The 11,668-nt window shown below is 54.8% G+C and overlaps 2 protein-coding genes across 2 annotated transcripts; one reads left to right on the plus strand and one right to left on the minus strand.

The window, feature by feature from the left end:
- Positions 1-1,177: 1,177 nt before the first annotated feature.
- On the plus strand, positions 1,178-4,630 carry BO86DRAFT_392455 (putative translation elongation factor eEF-3). Its single transcript, XM_025672809.1, has 2 exons — positions 1,178-1,407; positions 1,512-4,630. The coding sequence occupies exons 1-2, from the start codon at positions 1,220-1,222 to the stop codon at positions 4,504-4,506; spliced, it is 3,183 nt and encodes a 1,060-aa protein (XP_025523556.1). The 5' UTR covers positions 1,178-1,219; the 3' UTR covers positions 4,507-4,630.
- Positions 4,631-8,900: 4,270 nt separating this feature from the next.
- BO86DRAFT_322643 (M3 family metallopeptidase) lies at positions 8,901-11,160 on the minus strand (the record flags this gene model as incomplete). The annotated part of the gene is made up of 3 exons (XM_025668398.1): positions 8,901-9,093; positions 9,147-9,787; positions 9,844-11,160. 3 exons carry the CDS (start codon positions 11,158-11,160, stop codon positions 8,901-8,903), a joined length of 2,151 nt encoding a protein of 716 aa, XP_025523557.1.
- Positions 11,161-11,668: the final 508 nt, after the last annotated feature.

An 11,668-nucleotide genomic window follows, 5' to 3' on the forward strand; every position in this document is an offset into this window, starting at 1 on the left:
CATCTGCAGGACCCAACCAGGCAGGGCTTTCGATGGAGGAGGGAGGGGGGCGGCGGCGGCGGCGGCGGAGAACCACCTACAGCCGTTCCGCAATGCGCGCTACGTATCAGCTTTGAAGATTTGATTGCTGCACCCCGGAATCATTGCTGGTAAGGGGGGTGATTTGATTTTGATGGTATGGAGGGGGGTGGTTATATGTATGTATGAGGGATGTGGTGAGCCGCGAATCTCAGCCCTGTTGAGGGTCCTGTACAACATCCATCCATTATGTATAATAACATAATGAGGATACGTGCTTGCGGTGGGGTTGGCTGGTAGTCGAATCCGAGTCTATAAGTCGTTGTTTCTTTGGATCACTTATTAATCACTAGTGATAGTTAGATTTATCGCTGAAAATTCGTTGTCTACATGAGTATGAGTAATTGCTGTTGCTGAAGGCAAATTTCGGGATTCCGTTGAGAAGGAAGGAGGCGATAGAAGGATGGATGGATGGCGGACGATTAGCACAGAGAGTCAATATCAGCCAGAGCCACCTCAAAGCCAGAGCAAGAGCAAGAGCAAGAGCAAGAGCAAGAGCCAGCAAGAATCTTACATATGGAAGTAGAATCAATGGGTGCAAGTGGGGGGGGGAAAGGAAAGAGAAAGTTGGCAGGGAAATGCCTGACTAAGCCGCTGCCGCCCCGGCCGGCCAGCCATTGAGGGATGTCGATTGTCCACGGTCGCAGCCACAGACTCTGCTGCTGAGTCGCTGAGTCGCTGAGTCCTATCGGAAACTGCCCCTAAACTGGATCCGGCTCTAGTGCGACCCGTTCTAAGGAACAAGAAAAAAATTTTCTTTAAATTTTTTAATAGCTGAGCGGGTGTTGGGCGGCGAAAAAAAGGCCACAAAGCGATAAATATCATACCCCCCCAATCTCTGCCCTCTTCCCCTCCTTTCCCTCTCCCTCTCTCTCTCCCTCTCCCCCCTCATCCTTCATCTCTCCCTTTTTTCCAAAAGAGGTTTTGTTCCTCTAAAAATTCTTGTGTTTTTCTCCTTTGTCTTTGTTGGACAAACAAAAATAGAGGCCGTTTTAGAGCGTGCGTTGCGTCTTTTGTGAATCAGACGCATCTTTCGTGGGCCACCACCTCTTCTCGAGATACCCTAGAACGTTTCTTCACACGTTCTCGCTTTTTATCCTTTTTTCTCTCTTACGATTCTTCGGAACCCTTTACGACCAAAATGCCTGCTGCTGACGCTTCTTCCCTTCCTGCTGCCACCAGCAAGGAGACTGCCCAGTCCGTGGCTGTTCTCGAGGACCTCCTCAAGAACCTCAACCTCTCCACCTCCCAGGATGAGGTCAACGCTGCCACCGACAACCTGGCTCACCTGTTCAGCGGTCCCATCCCTGAGCAGGTTCTGCCCCTGAAGTAAGTATCATCGTCATCATTGCGTGGTCTGGTCGAGTGAGACCAAAAAAAAAAAATAAAAAAACTCTGCAGACGGGAGAACGAGACTAACCACCCGGACTTAGGGCTGTCGAGGCTTTCAAGAAGCAGCTCGCCAACAAGAAGGATGCCAACGCCCGTGAGCGTGCCTGCAATGCCATCCGCGCCATTGCTTCTCACTCCACCATCGCTCCTGGTGTCGAGCCCCACCTTGTCGCCATCCTCGGCGAGGTCCTCGCTACCGTCGGTGACAAGATGATCCCCGTCAAGAACGCTGCCTCCGCTGCCGCCATCGCCATCGTCAAGGGCATCAACGGCAACGCTGTCAAGGCCGTCCTCCCCCCCATCCTCAACTCCCTCCAGAACGCCCAGAAGTGGCAAGAGAAGGCCACCGCTCTCGAGTGCATTGAGGCTCTCGTCGAGTCTGCCCCCGCTCAGCTCTCTTTCCGTGTTCCTGACCTGATCCCCGTTGTCTCCGAGGCCATGTGGGACACTAAGGCCGAGATCAAGAAGGCCGCCTACGGTACCATGGAGAAGGTCTGCGGTCTGATCGTCAACAAGGATATCGAGCGTTTCATTCCCGAGCTCATCAAGTGTATCGCCAAGCCTGAGAACGTCTCCGAGACCGTTCACTTGCTCGGTGCCACCACTTTCGTCTCCGACGTCACCGGCCCTACCCTCGCTATCATGGTCCCCCTGCTTGACCGTGGTCTCGTTGAGCGTGAGACTGCCATCAAGCGTAAGTCCGCTGTCATCGTCGACAACATGTGTAAGCTGGTCGAGGATCCCCAGATCGTCGCTCCTTTCTTGCCTAAGTTGATGCCCCGTCTCGAGAAGAACTTCGAGACCCTGGCCGACCCTGAGGCCCGTGGCAAGACCAAGCAGGCCTTGGAGACTCTTACCCGTGTCGGTGATGTCAAGGACGGCAAGATCCCCGAGATCTCCACTGCCGGTGACATCTCCACCGTTGCTGCTATCCTCAAGGACATCCTCAAGGAGAAGCACACCACTCAGGCCGAGGGCGCTGAGGCTGTCATCAACTACGTCGGTGCCGTTGCCGGTCAGCTCGTTGACGAGAAGGACGCCGAGGTCACCAGCTGGACCCAGAACGCTCAGCCCTACATTGCCGCCATTGTCGGTGAGGAGGATGCCAAGAGCGTTGTCGAGACCCTCCGCAAGAAGGCTTCTCCCCTCGCTGCTGAGGCTGATGCCGTCCTCTCCGATGAGGAGGAGGGTGAGGATCTGTGCAACTGCACTTTCTCCCTGGCCTACGGTGCCAAGATCCTGCTCAACCAGACCAACCTCCGCCTTAAGCGTGGTCAGCGTTACGGTCTCCTCGGTCCCAACGGTACCGGTAAGACCACTCTTATGCGCGCCATCAACAACGAGCAGCTCGAGGGTTTCCCCAAGAAGAGCGAGGTCAAGACCGTCTACGTCGAGCACGACTTGGACGCTGCCGATACCGAGCAGACTGTCATTGGCTGGACCATGAAGAAGCTCCGCGAGGTCGGTCTTGAGATCCCTCAGTCCGATGTCGAGGCCAAGCTTCTCGAGTTCGGTTTCCTCCAGGAGCAGCTTGAGGGCCCCATCACCTCCCTCTCCGGTGGTTGGAAGATGAAGCTGGCTCTTGCCCGTGCCGTCTTCGAGGACCCCGATATCCTTCTGCTGGACGAGCCTACCAACCACTTGGACGTCAAGAACGTCGCCTGGTTGGAGAACTACCTCTGCACCTCCCCCTGCACGTCCATCATCGTCTCCCACGACAGCAAGTTCTTGGACAACGTTATCCAGCACGTCGTCCACTACGAGCGCTTCAAGCTCAAGCGTTACCGTGGTAACCTGAGCGAGTTCGTCAAGCGTGTCCCCGCCGCTCGCTCCTACTACGAGCTCGGTGCCTCCGAGATCGAGTTCAAGTTCCCCGAGCCCGGTTTCCTTGAGGGTGTCAAGACCAAGGCCAAGGCCATCATCCGTGTCAACAACATGACCTTCCAGTACCCCAACACCCCCAAGCCCCAGATCACCGACATCACCTTCCAGGTCTCCCTGGGCTCCCGTATCGCCGTCATCGGTCCCAACGGTGCCGGTAAATCCACCCTGGTCAACGTCCTGACCGGTGAGTTGATCCCCACCTCCGGTGACGTCTACCAGCACGAGAACATCCGTATCGCCTACATCAAGCAGCACGCTTTCGCCCACATCGATAACCACCTCGACAAGACTCCCTCCGAGTACATCCAGTGGCGTTTCCAGACCGGTGAGGACCGTGAGACCATGGACCGCGCCAACAAGATCGTCACCGAGGAGGATGAGAAGGCCATGGACAAGATCTACAAGATCGAGGGTACTCTCCGTCGCGTCATCGGCATCCACGCCCGTAGAAAGTTCAAGAACAGCTACGAGTACGAGTGTTCGTTCGCCCTGGGTGACAACATCGGCATGAAGTCCGAGCGCTGGACCCCCATGATGTCCACCGACAACGCCTGGATTCCCCGTTCCGAGATCATGCAGTCCCACGCCAAGATGGTCGCCGAGGTCGATCAGAAGGAGGCCCTCGCCAGCGGTCAGTTCCGTCCCCTGGTCCGCAAGGAGATCGAGCAGCACTGCGAGAACTTCGGTCTCGACGCCGAGTTGGTGTCTCACTCCCGCATGCGCGGTCTGTCCGGTGGTCAGCGTGTCAAGGTCGTCCTTGCCGCCTGCTCGTGGCAGCGCCCCCACGTCATCGTCCTGGACGAGCCCACTAACTACCTGGACCGTGACTCCCTCGGTGCCCTGTCCAAGGCCATCAAGACCTTCGAGGGTGGTGTTATCATCATCACTCACTCCCGTGAGTTCACTGAGAACCTGACCGAGGAAGTCTGGGCCGTCGTCGACGGTAAGATGACCCCCTCCGGCCACAACTGGGTTCAGGGCCAGGGTTCCGGTCCCCGTCTGGAGGACAAGAACGCCGGCGACACTGAGATCGTCGATGCCATGGGCAACAAGGTATGCTTTTCTCCCCTTTCCCCCTCCCCGCTTTCGGCTTTCCGCCGTCCCCGCCCCCCGTCTCCCCTCGGGCTTGTCCGATATCCAGATGACCCCTGATGCTAACTTTGACTCCAGACTGTCGTTGAGAAGAAGAAGAAGCTCACTTCTAGCGAGCTCCGAAAGAAGAGAAAGGAGAGGCTTGCTAAGAAGAAGCGGGGTGAGGAGGTTTCTGACGATGATGACTTCTAGATGCGTTTAGGAGATCAAAAAGGAGTCTGTAATGAGGTTACATAGCTTTTTTGCTTATGCTTTAATGTTCATAGAAGTCACGGTCATACGAATTCAAAACCTGGTTTAATGGCTTAAAAGCTATCTTCTTGCTCTTCTCGTACCTCAAAAAAAGCTCTGTAGGCCGTACGTTGTTGATTTCGACGGGATGTTGATCTGATATCACGTGATGTGAGGCTATCCCAACATCGACCTAGGCCTTCAGCGCGGCTTCTTGGGGGTGGGCGCCGAAGGCGGTCAGCGCAGTGGAGTAACTGCGCATGAAGCACAACCTCTCCTTGGCCCTGAATGCGACTTTCAGCGCCCTAGGCTTACAATGCCATTTTTACGTTTCGGATTCAATGTGAATAGAGACAATTCAAGTCCATCGACGCTGCCATCGGTCCTAAACTGCATTTTCGAATTGGACTGACACACCAGCATACCGATATATACAAAGGTTTTATGCCTGTGCCTCTACTCCGCTCGCAGATATACTTCAACACGCTCATGCGAACTACCATCAATTTTTGATCTTTCAGATGCATTTGAAAGTCCTCATCGTCAGAAACCTCCTCTTTCCCTCAGGATGCTCGCCTCCGATTTGCCATTACATCATTTCCCGCCCACCGAACAGAAATGCGAGCTTCGACTTCACCGATGTCCTGACAAACGGTTCTGTTAAGACTGCCAGCGCTCAGTTCCGATAAGACTCCGCTACTGAACATGCAATATCGCTTTCAAATCCTGGAAATATTCGCCGCATGCCAGCGGGTTATCTCTTTACTCCTATGATCAAGATTCTTGGATATGTGCAGTTTCCCGCTGGGTTTATTCATAGGAAACTGAATAACATGCGGCTAGGGACAGCTTTTCATTCAAAGAGACTAAACGTTAGGATATGCATTGATGCAGTATCCATAAGCGGACACGCCCATGGCGTACTTGTTATTCAATCGCAATGTCCATTTCACCAAAACCGACAGATTTTGGAGTTAATTCCGGACAAAGAGCCAGTGAATCAATCCGCCATGCATAGCACATTCAATGGCGTGAGGTATTCCAAGGCTGCTGTCTGAGAAGACATCAATCAATGACCATGTCTCTCAGCAGGCCTCATTCAATTTTGGTTTAGATTTCAGGATTCACTGACCACAATGGGCGTGGTCGATGGCGATGGACTCTGTTCTTTTCCTTCTTCCTCTTCCTCTTCCTCTTCCTCTTCCTCTTCCTCTTCTTCCTGTCTACTCCCACTCTCACTCCCACTCCCACTCCTACTCACATAGCAAACATCCCGTTATTCCACTTCCAGTCTCTCGCTTCCCTAATTCTTCCTCTTCTTCTATCATACACTCTTTGAGAAGCTATCCCTGCCAAGGAAGAAAACCGCTAGCAATCACATCTCTGTAAGTCAAGATCCGGCCTAAACTGGCTATCCTGTTCCTCAGAGCCTACGTGAGAAAGGTGAGATTCAACGAACAAAGTGTCTCTGACTAACGATTCAACCACAGAAACCCAAAAATGCCGACTCAAGATGTGCCGACAGACAGACAGATCCAGGTCTCATGACCGAGATACCATTTGCACCGAAGCAATCCATAGATTCTCGACTCAGGGAGTCCTACGAATCGATGGCAGCTCCCAGTGCGGAACCATCCTGAGCAGGATTGTGCGAAAAGCTTCAAAGCGGATGCAGTATATCAGCATTGCTGATGCGTCCATCTGTCGATAACAGCATCATTATCACATCATCAGCGGAAGTGCCAGCACTTCCTTTCCACGTCGATTTCAGCCGTTTGGCTGTTTCAACGAGAGCAAGTGGAAGCAAAGACACAGGCTTGATTGTCAATACAGCTTCTATGCCCTTCTATCACACAATTGGCTACTCTACGTGCCTAGAGCCCTATCTCCAGAGCAGACTGCAAGTCTATTGCTACTAGATTGCCTACTCGTCTCGATGCTCAGCTTCGCGTTCAAAAGCTCTTGCTTCATTCTCCGACTTTTGAGACTGTCTTTTCGAGATGGAAGTTTCTGTTCATCAAATGCAGTTCGCTCTTGCGCACGGCTTGCGATATGGGCGAGTCCGAAGACCATTTTTCTCGCGCATACGGTTATTATGCCGAGAGCATATCGCTCACTATGAATAGCCTGTTTATACAGCCTCTCGTTCATTGTGCAGGTGGAGCTCCTGGCCTGGGGTCAGGATGCCCCCGATGATAATCTTCGAAGAGGAAGAGGCCCCTGCGTATAAGAAGCGCAGACTGACCCATGGTCAGGAGTCTCACATGAGTGAGCTGAGGGAGCGCCTCGACATTGCCAAGGGGGCTTACAAGCTCCTTCGGGAGCAAGTCGATCGTGCCGTCGATGCGGCCAGAGCCGCAGAAGAGCGCGTCGAGGACGCCAAAAGGGCGGCCGGAGAGGCGCGCGACAAAGCCAAGAAACTTTACGAGTGTATCCGTAGCATTCGTAAGGAGGCGGAGGAGGCGGGTCAGCCCCTCCTGGAGTAGTTGGAATTTTTTTTTCCTTCTTTTTTTAGAAAGAAATTCAATACAGGAGGTACTGAGCTCGAATATGCCCAGTATCGTCATGCTGAATCTATGATGGAAGGAATCATGGAAGCTCCTTCACACCAGATGGAGGAAGCAGTTTAGGCTGTGATAAAGCGCTTGGAATCGATGCAGGGAGTGGCTCGCACGGCCGACAAACTACCAGTTCTAGTAGAACAGGCGGTCCATACATATACCGAGGCCAATGCTGCCCCAACCCTTGGCTATATGGGTAAATACTGTACCTGATCCCAAATCCTCACCTCCGGATAGCATAGCTGTCCACTGGATCTAATCCCCGTCTAGGATCGGTGAAGCTACGCAGAAAAGCAGGAAGGAAGTCCAACGCTGGCTGGCTGTTTTGGTGCCATCCCAGATGGCAATCGGTTTGATTTTGTTATCCTTGATAGCGGGGACATCCCTCTGCGAAAGGTTGTTGTACTTTCGCACCGGGGAGACACATGTTGCTCTTTCCGTTTCGCATTGACTCGACCATCACAGTAACAATGAACTATCATTTCGGAGTGCTGAAATGAAGTATACCAACCCGGGGCGATGTTCTGCCGTCCGGCATTGCGTACTACTCGGGAACCACTTCTCCTCTCCACCTCCACTTCAAGAGGTATCACCTCTGGGAGCGATGATTCAACCAACCCGAATGTGACCCAGAAGGGATACTGAGCTAGGATGGGCAGAAGCTTCCTGGCGTGCTCAAAGCTGTCGGACGCGTCCGGCAAGAAAGGTCAAGGTGAGCTTCCACTGCTCCACTTCTCGGCTGCTGTTGACGTTACTCCGGATTCTCAACCAGAATCCCACGCCGATCCAGTGGGACAAACCCGACTAAATGCACACGAAGCCGATCTTCGAATTTGAGTCGGGGAGGGTACTCACGGATGTAAGGATGACCCTGCTTGTCACACAATGTCTGCTACTCCGTAATGTCGGGGGTAATGCCATGCAGCAGCAGCAGCAGCAGCAGTGCTACGATAGGTCACAGAACACATACTAAACACTGCACGTCCTGCCTATCACCCTCGAATGCGGTCAGCAATGCTGTCAACGACGAGATGAAGACGGCATTGACAGGAGAGTGGAGTGTGGTTGATCGTGGTGGCTTCGAGGAGACCTGCACTTTATATGGCTGTCTTGCTCACAGAGCAAGCCGGATCGAACGTATACGTGACCTCCACGGGGATAATGCAACTACTCCGTCGGATTTAATCACGGCTGATGACGAGGACAGTAATGCAGCCAATCGGGGTGGGTTTTAAAGACCAGCTAGGTGCCAGGGCCAGACCATTGTTCCTGTATATTGACGTACTGCAACCGCTTCGCTGGTTCAAGCCCTGAATACCTTGTGATGACCGATTCCCAATATTTGGCAATTCCTGCGGGCCCTTTCCACATGCTTCGACCGGAACTGACCAGAAGACAATCCTCTTTCCATTTCCCGTAGACGGGACGGACTGCTCCATCTCAGATTCTCCACAACTGTTACATAATTCATCAGGGTTGTTCGGGAGTTACACCTGACCCAAGCGACGTTTCACCCCATTATCCTTGCAATACACAGCACCAGCTACGTTTACATCCCTTCTTCATCCGATATACACAGTCAATTATTCATTGATTACACTGGTATATCTCTTGTATACTTCATTCATTCAACTCATAATCATCAACTCCCCCCCGAACCACTCAAGCCAACCCCATATCCTTGTAAAAGGCATCAGTCTTAGGCGGGCGGCCCAGGAAGTCCGTCAAGATGGACATCTCGTCCTGGCTGCCGCCCTTCTCCAGAACCTTGAAGCGGTAGCGACGGCCGGCCTCGGGGTTCATGGGGTTCTCCTTGAAGACGGTGTAGAACATGTCGGTGGAGTAGACTTGCGAGCTGGAATGGGATTAGCAGCCGAGAAAAAAAGAGAGGGAACAGAACGAGCTTACCTCAGATAGCCATAGTATCCCGCATCATACCCGCCGATCAAATGACCAAAGGTGGCCTCACCGTGGCCCCACTCCTCGCCGAGCCCCAGGCTCTCGGGCCCCTCGATCTGGGTAATCTCGTGGCGCAGCCGGTTGTAGGTGGCGGAGATGGGCAGGTTCTTGATGTGCTCGTGGCTCTCGGGCTGGTGGACGGTCATGTCGAAGATGCCGAAGTGCAGCTGGCGCAGGTTGAAGAGGGCGTCGTTGACGTGCTTGGTGCGGATGAGGTTGGCGATGACCTCGTCCGGGATGTTCGCGGCGGGCGGGGTCTTGCCGTCGGCCTGCTCCTTCCACGCGGCCAGGTACTCCGGCGACAGGGTCGAGTAGTGCCGGCTGAGGGACTTCAGCTGCGAGGGCGTCCAGCACCAGTTCTCCAGCATCTGGCTGGGGGCCTCGACGAAGTCGCGCACGGTGCTCGTGCCGTGGAAGCGCGAGTAGATGGTCTTCGACACCAGGTCGTGGATGCCGTGGCCCAGCTCGTGGAAGAGCGTCACGACCTCGTCGTGCTTCAGCAGACTCGGCTTCTTGGGGGTGGGCTTGGTGAAGTTGCACACCAGCGCGGTCGCCGGGTAGCGGCGGTTGCCGTCGGCGTCGATGAATCCCTTGCGGTTCTGTTAGTGGAGCTCATTTTGGGAGGCATAACGGCATTAAAACATACCGGCTGCAGGTTGAAGTTGGCGGCATGGCCGTACTTTCCGGTGCGGGGGAATAGGTCCAGGTAGAGGTAGCCCACAAACCCGCTGCCTTCGGATTCGTCGTTCCAGACACTAAAAATCTGGACTTCCTCGTGCCAGACAATGTCGCTGCCCTTGCCCGTGGGAGCCACCTTCTCGCGATCCTCGCCCGTGATTTCCACAAAGACAAGGCCGAACAGCTCCTCGAAAATCTTGAGCATGCCCTCGATGGTGGTCTGCAGGGGGAAGTACTCCGCGATGAGCTGCTGGTCGAGCGAGTATTCCTGCTCCAGCAGGAGACGGTCGTAAAAGCGGTTGTCCCACAGGTAGTAGTGGCCGTCGAACTTCTCTCCACGGGACTCGACGTCCTTTTTCTTCAGCTCCAGGAGGGTCTTGAGCTCCTTCTGGCCCCCGGCCGTCAGGCGGGAGCGTAGGTCGCCCAGGAAGTCGTTCACGGTCTTGGGCGTCTTGGCCATCTTGTCCTCGATGCGGAAGGCGGCGTGGTTGGGGTATCCGAGCAGACGGGCCGCCTCGTCCCGCAGGATGATGGCCTCCTGGAAGAGGGGCACGTTCTGGTTGCACTTGTTCTCGTTCTCGATGGTGACCTGCTTGCGGGTTTCGGCGTTCTTGGCGTACTTCATGGTGGGGAAGAGGTCCGGGTACTTGAAGGTCAGCCAGAGCTTGCCCTCGTGCTCGCCCTCGCCCTTCTTCAGGCCCGACAGGACATCCTCGGGGACCCCGTCCAGCTGCTCCGGGGCGAACCAGATGCCCCCGCTCTCCTCGTTGAGGTTCTTCTGGAACTCGATGCTGATCTGACTGAGCCGCTTCTTGATCTCCTTGAAGCGGTCCCGCTGCGGGCCGGCCGGCAGACCCAGGCCGTTGCGGATGTAGTTCTTGTGCTCCTTCTCCAGCAGGCGGCGGGACTCCGGGTCGAGCGACTCGTCCTTCTTCAGCACGGCGTCGACGAGCGTGAACACGTCCTCCCGCATGACGGCCTCGATGAAGAACTCGTCCATCAGCGCTTCGGCCTTGGACGAGGCGTCCCGCAGCTCCTGCTCGGTCGACACCGCCTGGTAGAAGCCGAGGATGTGGGATTCCAGCGCGATGGCGTTCTCATCGTGGGCCAGGCGCTTCACGACGTTGTCAAAGGTGGCCGACTCGGGCTTGACGGTGGCCACGACATCGTCCTGGACCTTGCGGGAGCTGGCAATGAGCCGGTTGGCGTCGTCGAGGATGGACTGGACGGTGGCGGTGAAGACAGGAGGAGCCTGAGGAGGCCGGCGGAGGTGCTCGGGGGCCATGCTGGCAGTGGTGAGAGATTTGCGGAGGTTCGTCAACCCTGGGTTGAGAGCAGTGGGCAGTCGAGAGCCACGGAGATGGCCCAGGACTGAAGTGAGTCGAAAGGTGGGGGAGGAAATGCGAAGCGGAGGAGCCACGGTGACGAGGAAAACGCCCACGAGAAGGACGAGGAGGGCGGGTAGATAAAAGGTCCGGCGGAATTGAGGGGTAGCAATGGTGAAGGATGGGATGGCGAGTAGGCAGATTGAGTGAGAGGGAGGGGGAGGGGGCGGGGAATAATACGTGGCTATGCAGTTGTGATGCAAGACAATGAAAGCTGTTGTTATTGCCAGTTGAACCTCGATCAGCTCAGGTCAGGTGGATCCCACTCCAGCAGTGTCCGCACCACAACAAAAACCCACACAACCTCTCTTTCTTTCTTTCTCCACAGTCTGTCAGTCCACAATCCACCCTCGGTTGCCCTTTAAGTTTCACCCAGTTTCACCCAGTTTCACCAGTTTCACCAGTCCA

This window comes from Aspergillus japonicus (assembly GCF_003184785.1).
Source record: "Aspergillus japonicus CBS 114.51 unplaced genomic scaffold BO86scaffold_70, whole genome shotgun sequence".
Lineage (NCBI taxonomy): Eukaryota > Fungi > Ascomycota > Eurotiomycetes > Eurotiales > Aspergillaceae > Aspergillus > Aspergillus japonicus.